The sequence below is a fragment of the Primulina tabacum genome, chromosome 14 (assembly GCF_025594145.1).
Source record: "Primulina tabacum isolate GXHZ01 chromosome 14, ASM2559414v2, whole genome shotgun sequence".
NCBI classification, from domain to species: Eukaryota; Viridiplantae; Streptophyta; class Magnoliopsida; order Lamiales; family Gesneriaceae; genus Primulina; species Primulina tabacum.
The window spans coordinates 892,203-915,161 of record NC_134563.1 but is presented as its reverse complement, the minus strand read 5'-3'; the positions used below and the strand labels follow the sequence as shown (position 1 = coordinate 915,161).

Here is a 22,959-nt window from a genome sequence, read left to right as displayed (position 1 = left end):
CAAATGAGTTTTTATTCGAAAGCGAAATGAGAAAAATGAAATAGTGAGATATAAAGCTCGACTTGTTGCACAAGGTTTTTCTCAAAGGCCTGGAATTGATTATGAAGAAACGTATTCTCCCGTGATGGATGCAATTACGTTTCGGTATTTGATTAGCTTGGCGGTATCTGAAAATTTAGAAATACGTCTTATGGATGTTGTTACAGCTTACTTATATGGATCACTTGATAGTAATATATATATGAAAATCCCTGAAGGATTTAAGATGTCTGAAGCACAAAGTTCAAAACCCAGAGAATGTTATTCTGTGAAATTACAAAGATCATTATATGGGTTAAAGCAATCTGGTCGAATGTGGTATAATCGACTAAGTGATCACTTGATGAAAAAGGGATATATAAATAATTCAATATGCCCTTGTGTTTTCATTAAGAAAACAACATCCGGATGCGTAATTATTGCTGTATATGTTGATGATTTAAACATCATTGGAACGAATAAGGAAATTCAAGAAGTTGTGTCATACTTGAAGGAAGAATTTGAAAAGAAGGATCTTGGAAAAACCAAGTATTGTCTGGGTTTACAAATTGAACAAAAAGAATGTGGAATGTTTGTTCACCAGACAAATTATACAGAAAAGATCCTTAAACGTTTTAATATGGATAAATCAAATCCTTTAAGTACTCCAATGGTTGTTAGATCATTAAACATAGAAAAGGATCCATTCCGACCATGTGAAGAAGATGAAGATATTCTTGGTCCAGAAGTACCATATCTAAGTGCTATCGGTGCCCTTATGTATCTTACAAATTGTACGGCCTGATATATCTTTTGCCGTAAATTTGTTGGCAAGATTTAGCACATATCCAACAAGGAGACACTGGAACGGAATTAAACATCTATTCCGTTATCTACGAGGAACGACAGATCCACACAAGGCACGTTCCCAAACTGGATATGTTTTTACTCGTGGAGGCACTGCAATTTCTTGGCGTTCACAGAAACAAACGCTCGTAACAGCTTCATCAAATCATGCCGAGATTATTGCACTACATGAAGCAAGTCGTGAATGTGTGTGGTTAAAATCAATGACCCAACATATCCAAATCTCATGCGGATTATCATTCGACGAGAAGCCTGTGATACAATATGAAGATAATGCTGCATGTGCTGCTCAAATGAAAGAAGGATACATAAAAAGCGACAAAACTAAACATATTCCTCCTAAGTTCTTGGCATTCACCAAGGAGCTTGAGAAGAATAAATGTATTGATGTTCGTCACATTCAATCAAGTGAAAATTCATCAGATCTCTTCACAAAAGGCGCTTCCTACGTCAATATTCAGAAAGCATATATATAATATTGGGATGCGCAATCTACGAAATTTGTGAAGAATTGTTCGTGTCAACATGAGGGGGAGTTTACGTGTCTGCACTCTTTTTCCCTTGCTATGGTTTTTATCCCACTGGGTTTTTCCTAGTAAGGTTTTTAACGAGGCAGTATAAAAACACGTAATGAAGACAATCATTATGATCATCATCACAAGGGGGAGTGTTGAAAAATATATTTAAAATGTGTGTATTGAATATTTGAATGTTGAATATTTGAATGTTGAAAATAAGAGTTGTAAATATTGAAAATTAGTGTGTGATGATTTAGGTAATGATGTATTTTATTTTTGGATTATTTGTAAAGATTTCCTATAAATAGATTTCTCATTTGTGAAGAAAATCACAATTGAGTAGAGAGAAAAATATTATAAAGTGTGTAGTTTGATAAATTTTGAAAGTTTGAGATTTTTACTTTTTACCATAAATTTTTAATTTTTCACAACAAAATTTGAATATAGTTAGAGTATTTTTTTAATATTAAATTAGTTCCTTTACAGGATGTTTTCCAAATTTTATTAATAATAAAAAGTTATTTAAAAAATAGACCAAGTTTAGATTAGTCAAATTGTGAAATAAATAAGGAAGGAAAATCAGAAATGTCTGGAAGAAACCAGAAAGTGAAAACTGGAAAGAAAACAGGTAACGTAATTTTTCCACAACAGAGAAATCAAGAATCGTCTAGGTTCTTCGACTCTACACTCCACATATACCCCTCTCTGTTCTCCCACTTTCATCACGAAAAAGTTCGAATCAGATACAGAATTGTGTGAAGCGAGCGCTCTCGAAACATTTCTGGGTTTTGGAAACTTGAGTTTTTCTGTAATTATTACTTGATTGTTGGTGTTGATGGCTGGAAAGATCGAAGGACCTGCTATTGGGATTGATTTGGGGACAACATACTCATGCGTAGGCGTGTGGCAGCATGATCGTGTTGAGATCATTGCTAACGATCAGGGCAACAGGACGACGCCGTCGTATGTGGCGTTCACTGATACTGAGCGTCTCATCGGCGACGCGGCGAAGAACCAGGTTGCTATGAATCCTGTCAACACTGTTTTCGGTGAGTTTCATTTGCTTGGTTGGTTTTCTTGAATTTCTTCGCATTTTGGTTGAAAGAGAACCACAACTGTTTGGTGTTTTATGTGAGAGCTTATTGGAGGCTAGGATTTTTTTGTTGCACAGCTTAATGCTCTGTTCTGTTTAAAGTTTTTTTTGTTACGAAATTGTTGTTAAAGTTAATTCACCCATTTGTTTGTGATCGTTTCTTTGGGGATTTAGTTTGAAATTCTTGATTGATGTGTGAATTACCATGTATTAATTGATGCAACCAGCAGGATTTTTATGAAGTTTAAGTTACTTAACTATTTGTTTCTGATATGCAGATGCGAAGCGGCTGATCGGCAGAAGATACAGCGATCCATCGGTGCAGAGTGACATCAAACTCTGGCCATTCAAGGTTATTGCAGGACCCGGCGACAAGCCCATGATTGTGGTCTCATACAAGGGCGAAGAGAAACAGTTTTCTGCTGAGGAGATTTCATCAATGGTTCTTGTCAAGATGAAAGAAATTGCAGAGGCTTTTCTTGGAACAACGGTGAAGAATGCGGTTGTTACGGTGCCCGCTTATTTCAATGACTCTCAGCGTCAGGCCACTAAAGATGCTGGAGCCATTTCCGGGCTCAATGTGATGCGTATTATCAACGAGCCGACTGCTGCAGCGATTGCGTATGGACTGGACAAGAAAGCAAGTACCTCCGGTGAGAAGAATGTGCTTATTTTCGACCTGGGAGGAGGTACTTTTGATGTGTCTCTGCTCACTATTGAGGAGGGGATATTTGAAGTGAAGGCAACTGCTGGTGATACTCACCTTGGGGGAGAAGATTTCGACAATAGGATGGTGAACCATTTCGTTCAGGAGTTCAAGAGGAAGAACAAGAAGGATATTAGTGGGAACCCACGTGCTTTAAGGAGATTAAGAACTGCCTGTGAGAGGGCGAAGAGAACTTTGTCGTCCACTGCACAGACCACGATCGAGATTGATTCTCTGTTTGAGGGTATTGATTTCTATACGACCGTCACTCGAGCTCGATTTGAGGAGCTTAATATGGATCTGTTCAGGAAGTGTATGGAGCCAGTTGAGAAGTGTTTGAGGGATGCCAAGATGGACAAGAGCAGTGTTCATGATGTTGTGCTTGTTGGTGGCTCGACTAGGATTCCGAAAGTTCAGCAATTGTTGCAGGATTTCTTTAATGGCAAAGAGCTTTGCAAGAGTATCAATCCTGACGAAGCTGTTGCATATGGCGCAGCCGTCCAAGCTGCGATCTTGAGTGGTGAAGGCAATGAGAAGGTTCAAGATTTACTTCTTTTGGATGTTACTCCTCTTTCCCTTGGCTTGGAGACTGCTGGAGGAGTCATGACTGTTCTGATTCCAAGAAACACAACCATTCCAACCAAGAAAGAGCAAATATTTTCGACGTACTCAGACAATCAACCTGGAGTACTGATTCAGGTTTTCGAAGGTGAAAGGACAAGAACAAAAGATAACAATTTACTTGGGAAGTTTGAGCTCACCGGCATCCCGCCAGCACCCAGGGGCGTTCCTCAAATTACCGTCTGCTTTGATATCGACGCAAATGGTATATTAAATGTTTCTGCCGAGGATAAGACAACCGGACAGAAAAACAAGATCACAATCACGAACGATAAGGGCAGGTTGTCGAAAGAAGACATTGAAAAGATGGTGCAGGAAGCAGAGAAGTACAAAGCTGAGGACGAGGAGCACAAAAAGAAAGTAGATTCCAAAAATTCTTTGGAGAATTATGCTTACAACATGAGGAACACGATAAAGGATGAAAAGATAGCCTCCAAGCTCGCAGCCTCCGACAAGAAGCAAATCGAGGAAGCCGTGGAGTCCGCTATTCGATGGTTGGATTCAAACCAGCTCGCGGAAGTTGAAGAGTTCGAGGACAAGCTGAAGGAACTGGAGAACCTCTGTAACCCGATCATCGCCAAAATGTACCAGGGTGGTGTGGAAGACGGTGCTGGTCCTGGTCCTGGTCCTGGTCCTTCTGCAGGCGGCGCTGGCCCGAAAATCGAAGAAGTCGATTGAGTTTTTGTTGAGTATGAAAATTGTCTGTCAATTATGATATTATGTGGTGGTTTAGCATATCCCCAAGTCTTTCGTAAATTTGGTTGGGTAATTATGTGTCGAATGTCTTTAGTGAATTGTGATAAATAAATATTACGTGAAATATGTGATTTCTTTCTCTTGTAATTAAATGACTATAAATAATTTATTATTACCAACGATGATGTGTGTAATTAAGAACACAAGGGCGTTTAAACTTTAACATCTTTTTTAATATTTTAAATTGATTTAATCGGGTTAATATCAAATTTATTTAAAATTATTAAAAAATTTACATATAAAAAAATTTGGACCACCCCCCTCTTCTCCTCGTAAAAATAGAAACGGTAAATACGATGGAAAGAGTAAGCGATGGCTGAAGAAAAGAGGTTCGATACTTTTTGGTACAATAACTTTTTTCGTTTTTTGGAAAAAAATTAAAATCGACGCATTTATTTTTAAAATATATAATTTCATTCGCAAAATATAACAAATCATGATTCCCTATATTATCGAAAAATTGGTTTTAATCCTAAAAAATTTATATCTATATTTGTAGAAGTAAAAAGACTTGTCTTTCCTTTCCAACGAATCCCATGCGATCGGACTGTTCAAACCATAACTAGACAAATCCCATCGGTCCCCTCATTTGTGATTTCAATGTTTTTAACCTTAAAACCATTCTCCATTTTACAACCTTCAACCAGTTTTCTTAACAAACATTAAATTGATTTATGGTTCTTTTTCGTACTGCCTTGCACCTAACCACAATATATCTATCTACCTATATATGTTATATGCATACGTTTAGATGTAACAAATGAGCATTTGATTAATGATCATGAGTTCGATTTTTTCATTGATATTTTTTGGTAAGTGAGTGTTTGATTAAAGATTACGAGATTGATTCCGTCATTCTTATTTTTTTTGGATGAGCTGTGGCAATGGACACGATATGCACAGAAAATAGTGACTGCTGAATCCATGGTCATAAAAGATTTTTATATATATGCTTTGGATTTTCCAATACTATACAAAAAATTTCATAAATATTTGCAAGAATTTTTTGTGGTAGTACTTTGGAGCAGGCTTTGAAGTATTTTGTGGTATGTTGCTGACAAGATATTGCGGTCCTATCAGACAGAAGGCCGTCCACAAGTGAGTCATTCTTGTTCACGAAGTTAATAAATTGCTCTCTTTTAGTCACTTTCTTGCCTTTTCAGCCTTTGTTAATCAGAAGAAAGCTGCAAGTTAAGTTCTTGATTTTACTCCTTGGATCTAGAAAATGGGGTGATGCAGATCAAGTTCCAAGTAAAGATTCTTCTCTTCCCTAATTTTCGGAAAGTTTAAACTTTTTCAAGAAATGGTGTAATACTCTTAAGAGATTCATTCATAGTTTTCTCCGAATATGAAATCTTTGAGTGGAGTGGGGCTCGGTCTGAGCTTGGTTTTTGGGTGCCTTTTGGTTGCTTTAGTGGGCGAGCTCTACTATCTCCTATGGTGGAAAAAGAGGAGGATTTGCGAGAAAACCGATGAAAATGGTGGCCAAATCCCGCCAAGTAAATACATGTTCTGCTGTTGGATTAAGCCAACTCAAGAATTGTGCTCTTCTTCCATTCTTGTACACGAGCCACAAGCAAATCCAAGCAAAGATTTCTTGGGGTTCGCCCCTTTTGGCGAAGAGAACTTGGAAAACTTCTCCGGCCCACCAAGATTTCTCTTCACAATTACAGAAGAGACGAGGGAAGATTTGGAATCAGAAGATGGGGGGGTTATCAGGAACAGCAAGAATTCCACAAGTAGAGCAAGTTTGGGCGATTTCCTTCACATTTTGGAGACCCCATTCTTGACACCAATTGCCTCTTCCCCATACTTCACCCCTCCTTTGACCCCATCAAACAGTTACGAAAAACACACTTTTGGTCCATTTTTTGAAGTAAGAAGTGATGCAGCATTCAATAAGTTGAGGTCTTCTCCCCCACCAAACTTCAAGTTCTTGAGGGATGCTGAGGAAAAGTTGGCTCGTAGAGGCAAATTATTGGAAGAAATCGAAAAGGGTGTGCACCGAAAAGATCATCAATCTGTCAGTTCAAATTCATTGTGTCACAAAGATGAGGAAAATGGATCATTCATCACTCTAATTCTTGCTAATGAGGAAGAAATGGGAAGGATAAAGCACATCAGCGAGCAGGGCTAGTGATACGATCATGGAGGGTGAAGTTCCAAGGAAAGTGTGGGATCTTTTAGAGTTGGCAGAGGGATCAATTACGAGAAGACGAATGAAGAGATTCAAAGAAGCACTGCATGATCAATTGAGAAGAGCTTGCAAGTAAGACGCCAAATCTCGAAAGATTTGTGATACATGGAAGTGAGTTTGGGGCCATATAAGATCGTTGTTCAAGTGTTGAAAGGATGAGGAGGACAGAAACCTATGCAAGCGCCCCAGTTATTGTTCCATACTACGAATTCCAGAACACACGGGTCTAGGACAGTAAGACCGCCTTAGGTGCGGAAAATATTCTTATTTCCTAGTTTAAAGTCCAAATTAATCACGCAACTAGATTTTTGATATCTTTTGGTTGTAAAATATTTATGCACGAATTTTTATCACGATTAAATAATTATCTTGAGTTTACAAAAATATTTTGAGTTTTTCTCTCAAATTTTTTTCAAGACTTTGTTTTGTTAATCAAAATCAAACTTATCAAATATTTAATTTTTGTGTCGTTTGTCAATTGTTTTCGCACGGATTGTCAATGACAAGTTTTTTGAAGGTTCATCTGAATTTCGATTGTTCATATCGTTAATATTTATTGCAAAATTTTTCGTAATTTAGAGATGAATATTACAAATCAATGAACTTGTTTCACAAGATCGGGACAACACAACATTCTTTGTTTCATCGAATCAAGGGCGCGATTTCGTTTTGAGCGTATTTATTTTTCTTGATTGAAGAATCGTATCAGCTAGTGATTTAAGCTCATTATGGACTAAATTTTTGGGTCCATTTTACTCTTTATGCTCTCTGCCTTCTCAAATCCAAACCTTCAAATCAAAATTGCAACAGTAGGTGGTGCATAGATTGCAGATTCGAATGTATGTAGTTGTGTATTAAGATTTATGCTTGCTAAATATATATATATATATATATTCGATTCTCATGAATTATAAACGATCTCAATTCTTGAAATTCTGTGGACACAATAATCAAGATATGAGATTTTAATTGTTATATGATATAAATAATTTTCAGTGCAACGATAAACGTCTTTTCTAATAAAGTCATTGGATTTAAGAAATTTTTCCCTCCTATTAAACTATTTCTTTCATTTTCTTTTTGTTCTTCCTTTTTTTTTTATATTAAATTCAATGTGATATTAATGTGGTAAAAAGTGTATTTAAGAGACTAGTGGCATAGAATAAATTGGACAGCTAGGAAGAAGGAAAAAAAAGGCAAATGGCTGTCTTTGCTACTTTACTAAAGAGCAGGAATGTGGAGATGAAAAGTATACTTTCTCACCACTTTAGCAAAAGAGGGTAAAATTAATTAATCAAATAAAATGCAATCAATTTCAATTTCATTGTCGATGGTCGAATAGTTTTCGATAGTCCGCAAATAATTTTGACAGTCAGACTATTATTTATGGTCTAAAATGCACTCGATTTCATCAAGTAAATAATTGACAATTGAATCGTTAGGGTGTAATAATTGCCCATATCAAGCAAGCTGTCGACATGTGATATTTGAGCTGTTGTACAAGTAAAAATATTAAAATTCTATTATTATCACTAGTTATGACTTTTTGATAAAGTGACGAATGTTCAACCCACGGTAACGAATCCAACGGTTTATTACTATATATAAATTATTCATGCATTGAAGTGAATGTGACGCATTAAAAATTTGTGTAAAAAAGCTTTGAATTTTTACATTTTTGTAAGTGAAAGTTAAAGACTAAGCAAAACCTTTCATTATGATATCCTATGTAATCTGTAAAACCAAAAGGGCTCACAAAATTAGATATGTTACGATATGCTTTTTTTTAATCACTTTTGTTGGCAAGATCCAAGAAAGATGGATTCGTGGGACCAAATCGATAATTAAATATTTGAAATAAAAATCATATGTTAGGCTTGTAAAAAATAAAAATTATATCATCATAAATTTATTTATATATATACATATATATCTTATACTATATACCAAGAATCTTGGTATGACATATTTGTTAATTTTCCATCTGGTTTCTATCAAATCATGATAATTTTCATATTGCCATGTCAGTTGTTAAATTATTATATAATCCTGTCAATTTTGATAATTACTATAGACAAAAAATTGTGTGAGACGGTTAGACAGATATCTTATTTGGGTCATCCATGAAAAAATATTATTTTTTATGCTAAGAGTGTTACTTTTTATTGTGAATATCGGTAGGGTTGACATGTCTCACAGATAAAGATTCGTGAGACAGTCTCACAAGAGACCTACTCATTACTATATTACTCAAATTCTATAATATAAAAATACCCAAACTATCATGTTTGCTTCGTGCGTGTCCACCTAAAGTGGCCCTTCTTAAACAATCATTTGGTTGTCGCATTAGCTGTGCCATTCCATGTGTGTGTGTGTCTGTTTTGAATAAACTTGTGAAGCCAGCCCATGTGCTAAAATTTTAAACAACAAAACGACACTAGGAAATGGTCACTTGTATATCACATTTTGGACACTTGTGTGAGAGCCCAGCCCGTACACCCCAAGCCCAGCCCAAAATTTAAGCAAGGATAAATAATAAATAAATAAATAAGTAATTTAAAAAAAAAAAGAAGAAATAATCATCATCATCATCACCGATTTCTCTCTCCTCACCCGTAACCTTCTGTCGAAACATTTTCACCATTTTCGCCGCCTCTTTGATCGCCGATTGTGGCCGCACCGGTCGCCAAAAAAATTCAAGTAAATATACGATTGGAAAGCTCTCGACGTAAGCTTTCCATTGATACCACTCTTGCTAGGTGAAATCGTGATTTCCGAAAACCCGGCGAAAAACGCCGCCTCTGTCACCGGTAAATTCGCCGTCTTCCGCCGCTCAAAACTAAAAAATTGATTGAGGGGTTTTGTTCCTTATGTCGTAAGCTTACTTTTGATACCACTTTTGCAAATTTTCGAGAACTCTCTGTTTTTAGCGTAATTCCGGTCATCTTCTCCGGCGAGTTTGCCGTCTGTTGCCGGTTAGCTTTGGTTGAGGCTCGGTTTCAGCCACTGTTGTTCGGATTACAAGCTACCTCGGTGCGAATTGTTCCTCACGTGAATTTAATTCAATTTCGACTCAAATAATGTATCATTATTGATTAATTATTGGGCTATTGTTGTAGGTTCCGGAATTGTGCAAGTTGGAGGTATAGTGTGGTGAACCTAGAATTTATCGCAGTCGCTTAAATATTAGTTTAGCGTCATTTAAAGCTAAAAAGAATATTTTGCGACGATAAAATAGAAATAATTGATTTTAGGTATTTTAGTCGAATATTGAGAATTTAGAAATTTAAAAGGCCTAAATTATTGAAATTGGATTTTTAGTGAATTTAAATAGTTCTGGAATTTTTATATGATGGTAAGACCATTTAAATTAATATTCAGGTGATTTGTCTGAGTTGGCATTTACCAGACTTTCTTGAGGATTTAAGATATTTTGTGGTAAATTAAAGTCCAGTTGAGGTACGCATAAACTGTTTTATTATGACGTCTATATGATGTGAAATGACGTTAAGTACTTTGTAATGAGTTGTGGCGTGCCTTATGTACTTCTGTGAATACGTGATTGCACTCATGCATTTATTTGAGTTGATACTATTAGTGGCATAGCATTTCGAGCCTTGACTCCTTTGATTGCTATCGATATTGATCTATCGAGTTGTTACGTCATCGATGGAGTGGGTGGGTAGGATTAGCACTCCTGGTGACTTGCATGAGGGCTGAGCGGGTCGCTCCCGTACCCTCGATGCTACGTGCATGGATGAGCGGCGGCATGATATTACGTTGCTGCAGGTCCTGGCACAGGTGACCACTGTTACTGTTGCTGATGCGTTTCATTTGGACTCCGCTTTGGTATCCATTATTTTGTTGTTACCGACACGCATTGCATTGCATTTCATTGCATTTTACTTGATTTTATTTCATGTCAGTTATATTTGTCGTAATATTACTGGTTCGTCGTACTGGGGCCCGACCCCTCGTTTCTTTTTATGCTGTGGTTGTTTTTGATGCCATAGCAGGTTATCCAGGAGGATTTGACGCGTCTGGTGGAGCGTCAGGTAGCGGTGCCCAGTAGTTGGATTGTGATTGAGAGTTTCCAGATATATACTATATTATGGAGTCATACATTTACCGGGGAGATGCCCCGTGTAGCTGTACTGTTATTTTTACGATGTTTTGTATTGATAGTTGTGTGATCGAGCCTTGCCGGCTCTATATGTGTTTAGTCCTGGCCAGTGCGGCTATAGGGTTGTGAATTGATGTTATGACTTTATTTCGAGTATATAAATGTTGTTTGTGTGGTTTGGAAATTTTTGGGATGTCCTATTTACGTGAAGGTCATGTCGAAATTTCTATTGGCCCAAAAGGAAAATTTTTAATCGCTTTCGCTGTTTACATTAATAAATCCTGGTTGTTTTGTCATTAAAGATTAATCAGGAGCACGGGCCCCCACACTTGAAAGAAAAAAATGCGAGTTACTTTAACAAACTTGAAAAAAATTTTTATTACACATAACTTGTTGATTAATCTATATTTATATCTGGCAAGGCAAAAACTTGTGTGAGATGGTCTCACGGGTCGAATTTTATGAGACGGATCTCTTATTTAGATCATCCATGAAAAAATATTACTTTTTATGCTAAGAATATTACTTTTTATTGTGAATAGCGGGAGTGTTGACTCGTCTCACAGATAAAGATTCGTGAGACCGTCTCACAAGAGACCTACTCATCTGGAAAATAAGACCTATGTGAAAACCCCAAAAAAAAAAAGACAACAATATAAAATTAATGATATCTCAAACTTTGTTTAAAAAAAATTAGACGAATAACACCTTGTAAATGGAGCAAATATGTCTGTTTTTAAGAACATGGGGTTTTAGAATAATAATTACCATCATATTCTCAACTTTTAATAGCAAATGTCTCGGGGTGCTCTCCTTTACGTTGGAACCAATTCATAACAAGGATTCAATGGGATTGGACCCCAACAAAGCTTGATGATGACCAATTTACGCCTAATTAAAGACTTGAGTTTAGCTGAGATTTCATTCACTACAATCCAATACGTCGTTTCAGGATTAGGTATCCAGTGACATTTGTTTGTTATTTTTTATTGACATTAATAAAAAAAAAAACTAAAATGAGATGGAAAAAAACATATGAATGGCTTCGACTAAATTGAGAGGAAAAAAGTCTTTCTAAGTATGCAAAACTTGGAACTGTCGATATAATTAGTTGTAAACATCAACTAAATAATATTTTTATAACATAATAAGTACACATTAGAAATAATAAATATCATTCAAGTATGTTAGCAAATTAGTGATATTTTTTAGGCAAGTTGATAACATAGCAAAGAGATCAGAAGTAATGAATTTGCTGTCATGCGCTTTAATATAGAGCATTACATCGATCTAAGTCGCAATGGAAGACATTCTCCATTTACCTCAACGATTGAGCCCTACAAACCCATACATCATACAAGATGCACACTATACAAAGAGTGACTCTCCCAGTATAGCATAAACCAAAGCTCTAGTATGATGTAAAGATTCACATGATATAGTTTAAACACACACTTCACCTGTGACATTTCGGTATAAATACATGGATGATCCACCGAAGTACATTTAAAAAACACTTTATCTTCCTCGCCTAGGCCCTAGACTCAGGTATATTTCAACCAAACCACATAAAGCTTACAATACTTCATAAAAATCATCGCCCGTCAGGCCAACAGAGTTGAAAGAAGCAGCTTGAAGGAGTGAGATAACAGAATAACAAACTTATATCTAAAACCACTGAATGTGACACTATTTGTTAAGTTGGATCAAATATAACTCATTCAAGCGTTAGTGCCAAATCCTAGGACCCGACGTCTTAATGGTCGTAATGTACTGCTGACCGAAATGAATAGGCAGAAGCAGATTAAAATTTCAGAGTCCAATGGCAGCAATACCTGACATACCCAGTTCAACACACAAGGGGTTGACGCCAGATTCCTCTAGCAGACTAAATGCACAAAATCCATAATAAGAATGGTATAGATCCGGCAGCAACCTAGGGAATTTGCTGAAACCACCGCACTGGCAAAGGGAAAAAAGTAACAGAGTTATTTTCCCCCCTGAAAACAAGCTATAAATGTAAAATATAAAGTGCGGAGAGAAGGCTGAACAAATTTAATCTTCCCTAAATCATTGTTAGGAATAAAGAACTGAGAGCTGCTATAACATTTTATATGTTCTAACCATCCTAGGTTACCAAATGGGACAAGTTTGAGTCTTAAGAAAATTAATAAGATCAAGCACACTCGAACTACAACCAACACTCTAACGCAGATAGAACAAATATAATTCACAGAAGGAGATCTGGAAGCACCTCAGATTGACAAGTTAATAAAAATTCTCGTAATGCTTTTTCATTCATGAACTTATCTGCTCCTAAAATCCTTAGAACTCCTCCAACCCTGCAGATATAAATGGTATGGTAAGGTTATCAAGAACAAAGCAGTCAAACAAACAAAAAAGTTGTGGAAACGCACCAAAAGGCATAACATGTATCAGCTGGTTTGTTGATTCTACCTTGAAAGCCACCATCTAGTGCCTGCCTCTATAACATGAACAAAAACAGATCCTCAAAACGATGCAAAACGGTGAACCATAGTAGAATAGAGCAAAAAAGATAAAATAGATCATAACAACAACCTGCAAGCTCCAATCTAGAAGCAGTGGCACATTGACATCGTCACAGGAGGAATTTGTAGTTGGCAACCCTTCTTTTATGAATCCCATCAGTTGAAGAGATGCAACGGCACAGTATGTGGCACCACCTGTGACACTAAATCAAATTTCATCCATGAGTAACAAAATTTGCAAGAATCAACCATTCATAGAACTTCCACAGTATAACCTACTATGATATATTAGCTTAACTAGTGTCAAAACGCTAAAAAAAACTTTGCTACATCAACGAGGACACCCGGATTTGAGTTTTCTGTAATCTTTCATGCAATTAACATAAAGTCAAGAACCCAGAGATACACTTCAATTACTGCACATATTTCTTGAACAAACAGTCTGTAAACTTGAGTAGAAACAGGAGCCTGACAAAGAAAAATTAGATACTACAATACAGTTTCAGTAAACATAAGATGTGTACTGATCCCAGCAAAAAGAAAAGAGTGTGACTGACAAAGTCTTCAGTAAATTTTTGGGTTAAAGAGAGAGATAAATTCTCTTTCTAATATTACACTAATGTTGCATTGTTTCCAGAATCTCTACTTCTCCACCACACGAGTTTCACATTGGAATTTTCTACATTAGATGAAGGAATACCTGAGCTAGTTCTTCGGTTTTATTCGTCAAGATAGATGACAAAAAACAGTACAAATGAACATAAACTACATGAAATAATACTGGGCACAAAGCAAGAATGAACAAATAATTAAATTTCATGCAAGGCGACTTTGCGTAGATATATATTGGATTTTGAGCTGATTCCATTTACTTATTACAAAGTTTGGGATGCATGCAATGTATCAAGAATCCATTACATTGTACAATTATTTATAGTCATGGGTACTGATCAAAAACATGTGTTTGTTACCTAACCCTCTTAGGAGATTGAATCATTAAAAATGCAGAACAATAGTTTGGCTGAAACTAATTTGAATTGTCAATTTAGACTTCCTTGATATCTTTGTTTAGAGGGAAGATGTGTTATACTGCATGCTTCATTGTATATGCTAACAACAAAAGCTGGTATAACATCACAACTTAATACTGTGAACGAACTCATTAAAGTACAAGTTCCTGCAGCCTAGTCAGGGATAAGCATCTAAGACTCACAGTCTCACACGTAGGGGACAAGGACCCATAAACAAAAAAAATAGACCAAAGATTGAGGGCAAAAAAGTAGAGAATCTCTGAAAGAACCCCCAAGAATTATACTGACCAACATAGTAAAAAGTTGTATGTCCACTCACCATGTGATTCAGAACCAGGAATGAGTCCAAAACCACCATCATATGACTGCAAAGTAACAAATTAACTGAGATCAAACGAGATAAAATACGGTCGGAAATATAAAGTTCACGAAATATAGACAGACACAAAGACTTCGCGAAAAGGCTACAATCCTCATCAAATATGCTACAGATAAATAGGAGGCATATAAATAATTTGCTCATATACCTGACAACTCAGAATATACTCCTTAGCCTTTTCTCGATCTATGCCACTCCAATTCTTCAACATGGAACAAATGGCCGCTGATACATTAACTACCATATTAATTTCCATACAATAGAAAATGGAACTCAGAAAAATTAAAGAAATGCATTTCTATACCTGCACAAAACACAAATCTGAGATCTTTCTCTGCTCCAGTATGAATGGGCATAAAACTGGGACATACGAGAGGTGGTACTTTAGTTCATCGAGTCAAATGCTTTAACACATGTAAAATTAGAGACTGACAGCCTTCAGGCAACACTCAGAAAGTAGTAAGGAGAGAAATCAAGAGAATAATATTTTTTAGCTTCATCACAAAACACGAAAGTTATAGACCAGACACATGGGAAAATGCTTATATCCAATCATGTCAATTCTTCTGACTATAATTCATAGAATAATGCTTTAATCACTTCACAGGCCCGTTTGAGGAAACCCAGTAGTTCGTATTTTCAACATCAACTCGCTTTTTCACCTCTACATTTCTTATAAAATAAGGTAAATCAGTAAGTTTGAACTTACATTCTTCCTATACAGGTGAACACATACTTTGCAAACAATATACTGATGCAACCAACCTTTTCCTTAAGGTTAGATGCAATGATTAACCTTTTCCTTAAGGTTAGATGCAATGATTACCTATTTGAAGTAGTAAAAAAATACAACACAAAAATGCCCAGCAGCTGACAAATTTATGAATATACAAATCAAGAGCGAATATGTGATGCGAGTTATTATCGTAAGGCTGATCTACAATATCTACATTATGGATTGCAAAAGTTTTGGAAATAGCAAAAGAGGAGAGATATTGGTTTAAAAAATGTAAAGAAAGTTTTTAACAAATGAAAAGGCCAACAATTTTTTTTAAAAAAAAGACAAAAAAGATTTAAGGGCGAGTAAAAATGAATAATAGTACCATCCATCAGACTGTTGAAGGTTTTTCATCGATTTCAATAAGAACTCAGAGTCAACAAGTGACAAATCATAACCAACAATCTTTAATATGGCTAGCGCGCAGTAAGTGCTTGCCAGGTGACTGCCATTCAGAATTGCCTCCTGAAAAGTTGGATTCAGAAATGCAAGAAAACAGTTTCAAACTAAAACAACAAAACCAACAAAAAAAATGGAAAATTTAGGCATTTGTTTTTTGACCAGGATTTATAGAACCTGCTCTGCTGGCCCATTAACGTTTGATTGAAATTGAGAACTTCTTGAACCATGAAACCCATAAAATTGTCCTGCTATCGTACATATTTCCATGTAAACACGATTCAAATTCTCAACTACAACCTTAATTCTGTAGCAGAGGAAGAACTAGTAAAAAAATTTAATTGCCTCACCATTTTCCAAATTGGCCGCATTCTTCGGATGAGCTTGTAGAGACAAAACCCAATCTATAACCACTTCTTTATCAATCTAAGAGCAATAAACAAATCACACACATATATTTCAGAAATAGCTATTCAAACCATGTCTGCAGCAAATCTATGGACAATCGAAACTCCAATAGCTGACCAAAACTATAATAGCAAAGATTCTAAATTTAAATGTCTACAGTATCAACCTAAGCTCACAACAGCCAACGCTTTCAGCCCCAACATCGATGTAGTTTTTCTTGCACAACATAAAAACACTAGAAATTTTTACATAATTTCACACTGGCAATGAAATCAGGGAATCGAAATTGAGGAAAGAGTCATACTCGATCGATCGCGCGGAGAATGTGGAGACCAGAAACAACAAAGTAGGCGAGAGTGACTCGATTGATCTCTTGCTCCTGGTACGGAGACGGTAGCAGCTGATACATCATCTCCAGAAAGCAAATGTGCCGATCTCTGTCGAAGAACGAAGAATCCGGATCTCGATGGAAGTCAGATGGAACATCCAATTTCGCAATCGGATCTTCCTCCATCGAATGCGATTTTGAGCTGGTTGAATGATTGAGCTTCTGGCTATGGAGATCTGCGAGAGCGCCTCAAGTTCTTCACTCTTCAATGCAAGCACCAGAGAGCTTCTGATATTGTTTTTTTCAGTATTTAAAAAATTATTTGTTTTTTTTTTTATCAAAACAAATAAAATTATTGTTTTATTTTAGGTGAAGATACTCCATAAAAATTTCATTAAGTAAATAAAATATATATATATATATATATTGAGGGAAATAAAAGTTATATACTGATATATTTAAATATGGTATTCTAATCGAGACCAAAATATATAATATATATATATATACTATAAAATCATTATTAGTGTAAAATAGAGTGTTGATAACATAAAATGAAGTATAAATATCAACTTCATTTTTTTAATATAAAAAAGTAGATATTACATAGAAATGTAAAATTATATAAATGTTAAATAAAATAAGACGATAGTTGATATTAATTAAATAAAAGTCCTACCTCGACACCAATTTTATTGGTAAAAGACCTAAGTTTGATTTTAAAAAGATGATATATGATTTGAATCACAAATTTCAATCACTATTGATATGTTTTATAATATATATTTGTCGTAGAAATCAATCCATTTTAACTATGATTAGCAATAAATAAATATTTTGGTTTATCTTATAAACATTTTGATGATATTTAAGAACTGACATATGATCATTTATACACACAAAAAAAAGTAAAGAATAGTAGCAAACTAATCTACATCATATTATATACAATGGTTAATTTTTTACTAAAGTTAGATACTACTTTTATATATTTCAAACTCGCCTTGTAATTTGTGTATAAATAACAAGTAACTATCATTTATCAGCATAAGAAAAAATACCCTCCTTTTTCTTTAAGATTTGTAAGGTTATTTGTTAATATATTAGGTATTTAAATAAACCAAATCGAACAATTCATTAAAAAAAATTTGATCGCATTCGACTAGAAAAATAATCCAAACGAGTTTGAGTGCTGCTTTAATTTCATAATTTTTAATAATCGGACAATTTTCAAACCAGCTCAAAAAACTCTTCATTTACATCCCATACAAGATAAATGGAGTAGATCTCTTTTTGAGACGATCTCACAAATTTTTTATATGAGACGTATCAATCCTACCGACATTCAGAATAAAAAGTAATACTCTTAGCATAAAAAGTAATATTTTTTCGTTGATAACTCAAATAAGAGATTCGTCTCACAAAATACGATACGTGAGACCGTGTCACACAAATTTTTGTCAGATAAATGATCATACACTGCAACCTGAAAAGGTCGTGATAATCAGGCATAATTTTTGTGGAAGATGCAATCCCATTTCTTTTATATTCTGTTGTAAAAGCTTAAGCCTCTTTCGATGGTTCTTAATATATGGAAGTTCTAGTTTCAACAAAAAAAAAAGATAAGAAACTTAAATATTAAAAAATTTAATCTGATAGTTAATTAATAATCCCACAGTCTTTAACCTAAAGCAAATAAACACTAAGAACATACCAAAGATGGCAGCTGAAACCAATAAAAAGGAGACATTAAACAGAAGTAAATCTCCCAATCAAATAGTTCAAAGAACAGAAAGAAATGAAGTGGCAATTCATTGGGACAGTAAATGGTAAAACGAGAACCCTGAGTTCGGTGGTGTTCCTTCTACAGGAATGGAGGTAGTATAACCCATCTTCTTGGATACTTGGGTCTTCCTTCCTTTCCATCGAAAAGCTGCAGCAAACGGGTAAAATTGTTAACATATTCACAATGTATAATGTATATAAAAGCCACTGTTGATGATTTCCAATCAAAATCAACTGAAATAGACAGAAGTCAATGGGTTTTCCGAGGCATTGTTGCACACGGGCAGATGGTATGAGATCACAGATACAATTGAAGGGGCTAATGTATGGTAGAATGTCCAAAGATCGACTTAATAGTGCAGGGAATTTATGTATTTGTTTTCTAATTCTCCAAGGATGGTGAGGAACATTGGAAGGACAAATAAGAATCAATGATAAAAAAGAAGAATATATCACAGGAAAATATAAATATAACAATGTTATACACAAAGAATATCCAAAATATTATACACCATAGATAAGCCGAGATGGGATGAATATTATACCGAATCTTTTATTTCTAATGGGTTGGTCTATGCTAAATAATACCTCTGCAATTTAAATCGCTGAGCTGCATTAGAATATGTGCCTTTGTATGCTGCCTAGAAATGTTCCTCCAAGTAACACAAAAACTAAACCATTTCTAACTAGAAGGGAGAGAAATTTACCTTTTTGAGACGACGGTGCTTAGCAAGGGCCCAATTTGTCATTATGGAAGCAGCAACCACCATGAAGACGTAACCTGCAACAGTTTGTGTTGCGACGTTGAAGCCTAGCCACTGATAAATCTCAGTCGTGTAGTTTGCACATGTAACTAAGTTGAACAAAAAGCCACGTGGTATTTGGTACCCCCCACTTGCATCAGAACCCCGGAGATTTCTCAATAAGATATGGCAATAGAAGTTTGAGATTTGACAAAGCAAACCGAACCCAAAACCAATCTTCATCTGGAGATCATTGACAGGTGTGTACAATGGATGATTGACATAATAAGCAATCCACGCACCAAAAGTCCAGTAATAAGCACAGTTTCGGAAAACATTTGCAAGTGGTGAAGTTGCATGGCTAAAGCGATGCACGAAAAAGGTTTCCATAATACGTTTGAAGTAGTGGAAACACCAGTAATACATAGCATATGTCTGAACTTGGTGAATGAGACGCTCCTCCTTGTAGCCAAAGAAACGGTGCACGGGATAGTAGTAGAAGATAGGATAGAGAATCAGAGGACCCAAATACTCCCAGAAGAAAAGGGTACTGTACTTAACTTGTGGGCCCAAATCCTTAAAAACTACAATGAATTGGTCTTTGTTCCCATCAGTGTACTCTTTCAGACTCTTTTTATAGTTAAGGACAATGGGCTTCTCCTTTGATCCGGGTGGGAGAGGGAGGGTCAATCGCTGTCGGGAAGGATAGAATTTCTTGGCTGTAGGCAGAATACAAAAATTTAGATCCCCAGGAAAATGCAGAAATGAACAATGAAAAACAAGAAATAACAAAATAAAATAAACCAAGCCGGTGAGAGACAAAGACTCGTCAGGAACTACTAAGAGCTCTCTACTATTGGGTGCTCTATCGTTCAAAGGCACAACCACATAAAACATATACAGTAAGTTCAGATTTTGTGGAAGCTATAAGTTGCGAAAAAACAAATAAAATAAAAATAGGCTGTTAAATTATAATTTGGAACAGTTTCAAGTCAAGGACCTAATTTAGACTTCCAGATTAATTTAGCAATCACAATGCATAGAAGAAACATCATCTACTACATTGACGAGAATTTAGATCAAATGAAGCTTACTAGGGATAAATTCTTTGTTAACTGTGAAATCTATAAAGGCAACTCAAGAAGTAACGTTTAAACAGAAAAGCTACTCAAGAGAAAAACTGTGAAAACTAGTTGTTAATGTCATAATACTAACAAAAAAGTACGCCTGTTACATAAAAGGGAGTAATTTATCCCATAAGTCCATGCATATAAATTCTCTGAGTTTGCAGGGTTCCTCTGTTATACCATCCTATAAGACCATATATATAAATTAATCCCACAAGATCTTTTAAGCCCTTCTCTTTTCTCATTTGCCAATTTAGTTTATCCAGCATTTTTGTATTCTAATTCAAACTTGTGGCATATGAATGCGCCTTTGGTTCATGGAATACAAGATGCAACATAAAGATCACAGCAACAAGATAAACCAACTAAAACTTACTTCGCTTGTAAATCTCCTCCTGCAAATCAGCCACAGAGGCCTGCAATCAACACCAAAAGCACAAGCTTTATTTTTTAACACGACCCTTGTTCTATAACAAAGATCAAGCCACGACAGTAAAGATTTGAACCCAAATTCTCAAAAACAAACAATAAACAGAGCAGACAAAACCCAAGTTTTCGAACACAAAAATCAGCCACACACAGTCGAAATCATGGCCAAGAAATCGAAAAAGGACGAAGAACGAACCGAATTACTGAGCTCCAAGCCTCCCTTCACGAGTTCTCTCCCGCTACGAGTGGTGACTGTCACCTTCATCTTTCCAATCTTCGTTTCTTTCTCCGCTTCCAATATCTGAATTGAGAGAGCCCAGCAGGACACTACCAGATGGACATATTTATGAATGAAGGAACGGATGAGCGAATTAGGGATGTGAAGTGCTAATAAACGCCTCTATTATGTGAACTGCATTGAATTTATTTTAAATATTGTATATATATTTTTTAATCATTTTAATTTTAATGTTTTTAAACATTATTTTATATAATATTAATAAAAAAACAATAATTTAAAATTGTTACTGAAAAAATTCTAGAGGGCTTTTATAATTTTGTAATGTAAGAATAACATGATATTATAAAATAATTTTATATTGTCACAATTAATATTTTTTGAACTATTACATTACTTCCTCGTATGAGTTCAGTTACGGATGGAATTAATTTTTTTTATGAAAATTGAAGTAACTAAAATCGAGTTTGGAAGAAGAAAATATAAAATTGAAATTGAAATAAGTAAAATAATCAAATTTATCGAACTAATTGGAGCAATTTTGTGTTCAAATAATATCCCCTGCATTTGATGTTTAGGCTTTAAAAAAGTGTCAAAAGTTAGATAATATATTATCAAAGTTATAATAATTTATTGAAAATAATGAATAGAAATTATAAAATAATGGAGTAGATCTCTTGTGATACGGTCTCACAAAATTTTATCAATGAGACGGTCAATCATACCGATATTCACAATAAAACGTAATATTTTTTCATAGATTACACAAATAAGATATTTGTCTCACAAAATACGACCCATGAAATCGTCTAACACAAGTTTTTGTCAAAATAATTTTATTTAAAAAATCACCGGCATCATCAAATATAAAAAGTCGGAGTGGTTGGTTTGTTGGTTGGGCCGATGAACCAACTGCTTTACTCTCCATTTAATTTTTGCATTTTATTAAAGTCAACAATATATATATATATATATATTGGTTCAGACTGTTTTTATAAAATTAAATTCGAATTAAGTTTGATTTTAAGATTTTTTTTTTGTAATTTGAATTATTAACATCATTATTGATACCAAGAAAACAAACAGCATAAGCTATACAAAACACACATAAACTATTTTAGCTATAAAGATTTCATCTTGCTATGGAATTTAAGTTATTGTACCAAAATTTGCATTTATTTAAAGTTGTTCATCTGCCACATGGAGGTTGGATAACTATAAAATAAGTTAGCATTTTACTCAAAAAAACCGAGTTTGAAAATTTTTAGATTTAGCTAAAAAAAAAAAAACTACGGCATGGAGAATTTATGAGAAATCATGAGTTCTCATGTATCATTTATTCACCCTATTTCCTTTTTTGTAGTTGTTTCTCTCGTCTTTTTCAGCACTCAAACCTAATATATGCATATGTTCTTTGAGTGTGGAATACCAATTGAGCTACAACTTTACAAGATTTAAATTACATCATTATCACTATCTATAAATTTTAGTAAATGACAAAACGTTTAATAATATAATTGATATCAGAGTCAATGTCACATGTTCGATTCACATTGATTGTAAGGTGTGTAATTATTGAGAGGAAGATTTTTTAGTGCAACACATGTCCCTAATGGGTAGAACAATTGAAACATGGTGTTTGTGTTGATGTACGGTTGAAAAAGTTTGAGTGGCACTGTCACTATCAGGTATATTTTTTGGTAAAACGACATATGCTTGATCCTACACTATTTTTAGGCAGTTATATAAATGTATATTGTTGTTTCAAAATATGCAAAAATTTGTGTGAGACGGTCTCACGAGTCGTATTTTGTGAGACAGATATCTTATTTGGGTCATCTATGAAAAATATTACTTTTTATTTTAAGAGTATTACTTTTTATTGTGAATATCGGTACGGTTGAC

General features: G+C 34.9%; 4 protein-coding genes and 1 long non-coding RNA gene across 8 annotated transcripts; 3 read left to right on the top strand and 2 right to left on the bottom strand.

Moving 5' to 3' along the window:
- Positions 1 to 1,997: 1,997 nt before the first annotated feature.
- On the top strand, positions 1,998 to 4,650 carry LOC142524345 (heat shock cognate 70 kDa protein 2-like). Its single transcript, XM_075628290.1, has 2 exons — positions 1,998 to 2,452; positions 2,775 to 4,650. Exons 1-2 carry the CDS (start codon positions 2,239 to 2,241, stop codon positions 4,499 to 4,501), a joined length of 1,941 nt encoding a protein of 646 aa, XP_075484405.1. The 5' UTR covers positions 1,998 to 2,238; the 3' UTR covers positions 4,502 to 4,650.
- Positions 4,651 to 5,227: 577 nt separating this feature from the next.
- Positions 5,228 to 7,074, top strand: LOC142525426 (uncharacterized). Of its 3 annotated transcripts, none has more exons than XM_075629717.1 (2): positions 5,228 to 5,677; positions 5,995 to 7,074. In XM_075629717.1, coding segments are annotated over exons 1-2 (723 nt in total). In that variant the 5' UTR covers positions 5,228 to 5,676; the 3' UTR covers positions 6,717 to 7,074. The 3 variants fall into 3 exon arrangements, with proteins under 3 accessions (XP_075485832.1, XP_075485830.1, XP_075485829.1); XM_075629715.1 differs by having other exon boundaries at positions 5,232 to 5,677; positions 5,743 to 7,058; XM_075629714.1 differs by having other exon boundaries at positions 5,232 to 5,677; positions 5,723 to 7,058.
- Positions 7,075 to 9,410: 2,336 nt separating this feature from the next.
- On the top strand, positions 9,411 to 11,214 carry LOC142525086 (uncharacterized). Its single transcript, XR_012815015.1, has 4 exons — positions 9,411 to 9,809; positions 9,896 to 9,919; positions 10,158 to 10,235; positions 10,793 to 11,214. It is a non-coding gene; the product is annotated as an uncharacterized LOC142525086 (long non-coding RNA).
- A 918-nt stretch (positions 11,215 to 12,132) lies between these two features.
- Positions 12,133 to 17,030, bottom strand: LOC142524749 (geranylgeranyl transferase type-1 subunit beta). Of its 2 annotated transcripts, none has more exons than XM_075628836.1 (11): positions 16,709 to 17,030; positions 16,347 to 16,422; positions 16,174 to 16,247; positions 15,923 to 16,062; positions 15,124 to 15,179; positions 14,968 to 15,044; positions 14,760 to 14,805; positions 13,480 to 13,604; positions 13,317 to 13,384; positions 13,154 to 13,241; positions 12,133 to 12,861 (listed from the first exon to the last, which is right to left on the bottom strand). In XM_075628836.1, the coding sequence occupies exons 1-11, from the start codon at positions 16,916 to 16,918 to the stop codon at positions 12,712 to 12,714; spliced, it is 1,110 nt and encodes a 369-aa protein (XP_075484951.1). In that variant the 5' UTR covers positions 16,919 to 17,030; the 3' UTR covers positions 12,133 to 12,711. The 2 variants fall into 2 exon arrangements, with proteins under 2 accessions (XP_075484951.1, XP_075484952.1); XM_075628837.1 differs by having other exon boundaries at positions 16,174 to 16,244.
- Positions 17,031 to 18,368: 1,338 nt separating this feature from the next.
- On the bottom strand, positions 18,369 to 21,219 carry LOC142524809 (very-long-chain enoyl-CoA reductase). Its single transcript, XM_075628917.1, has 4 exons — positions 21,013 to 21,219; positions 20,764 to 20,803; positions 19,225 to 19,979; positions 18,369 to 18,665 (listed from the first exon to the last, which is right to left on the bottom strand). Exons 1-4 carry the CDS (start codon positions 21,079 to 21,081, stop codon positions 18,597 to 18,599), a joined length of 933 nt encoding a protein of 310 aa, XP_075485032.1. The 5' UTR covers positions 21,082 to 21,219; the 3' UTR covers positions 18,369 to 18,596.
- Positions 21,220 to 22,959: the final 1,740 nt, after the last annotated feature.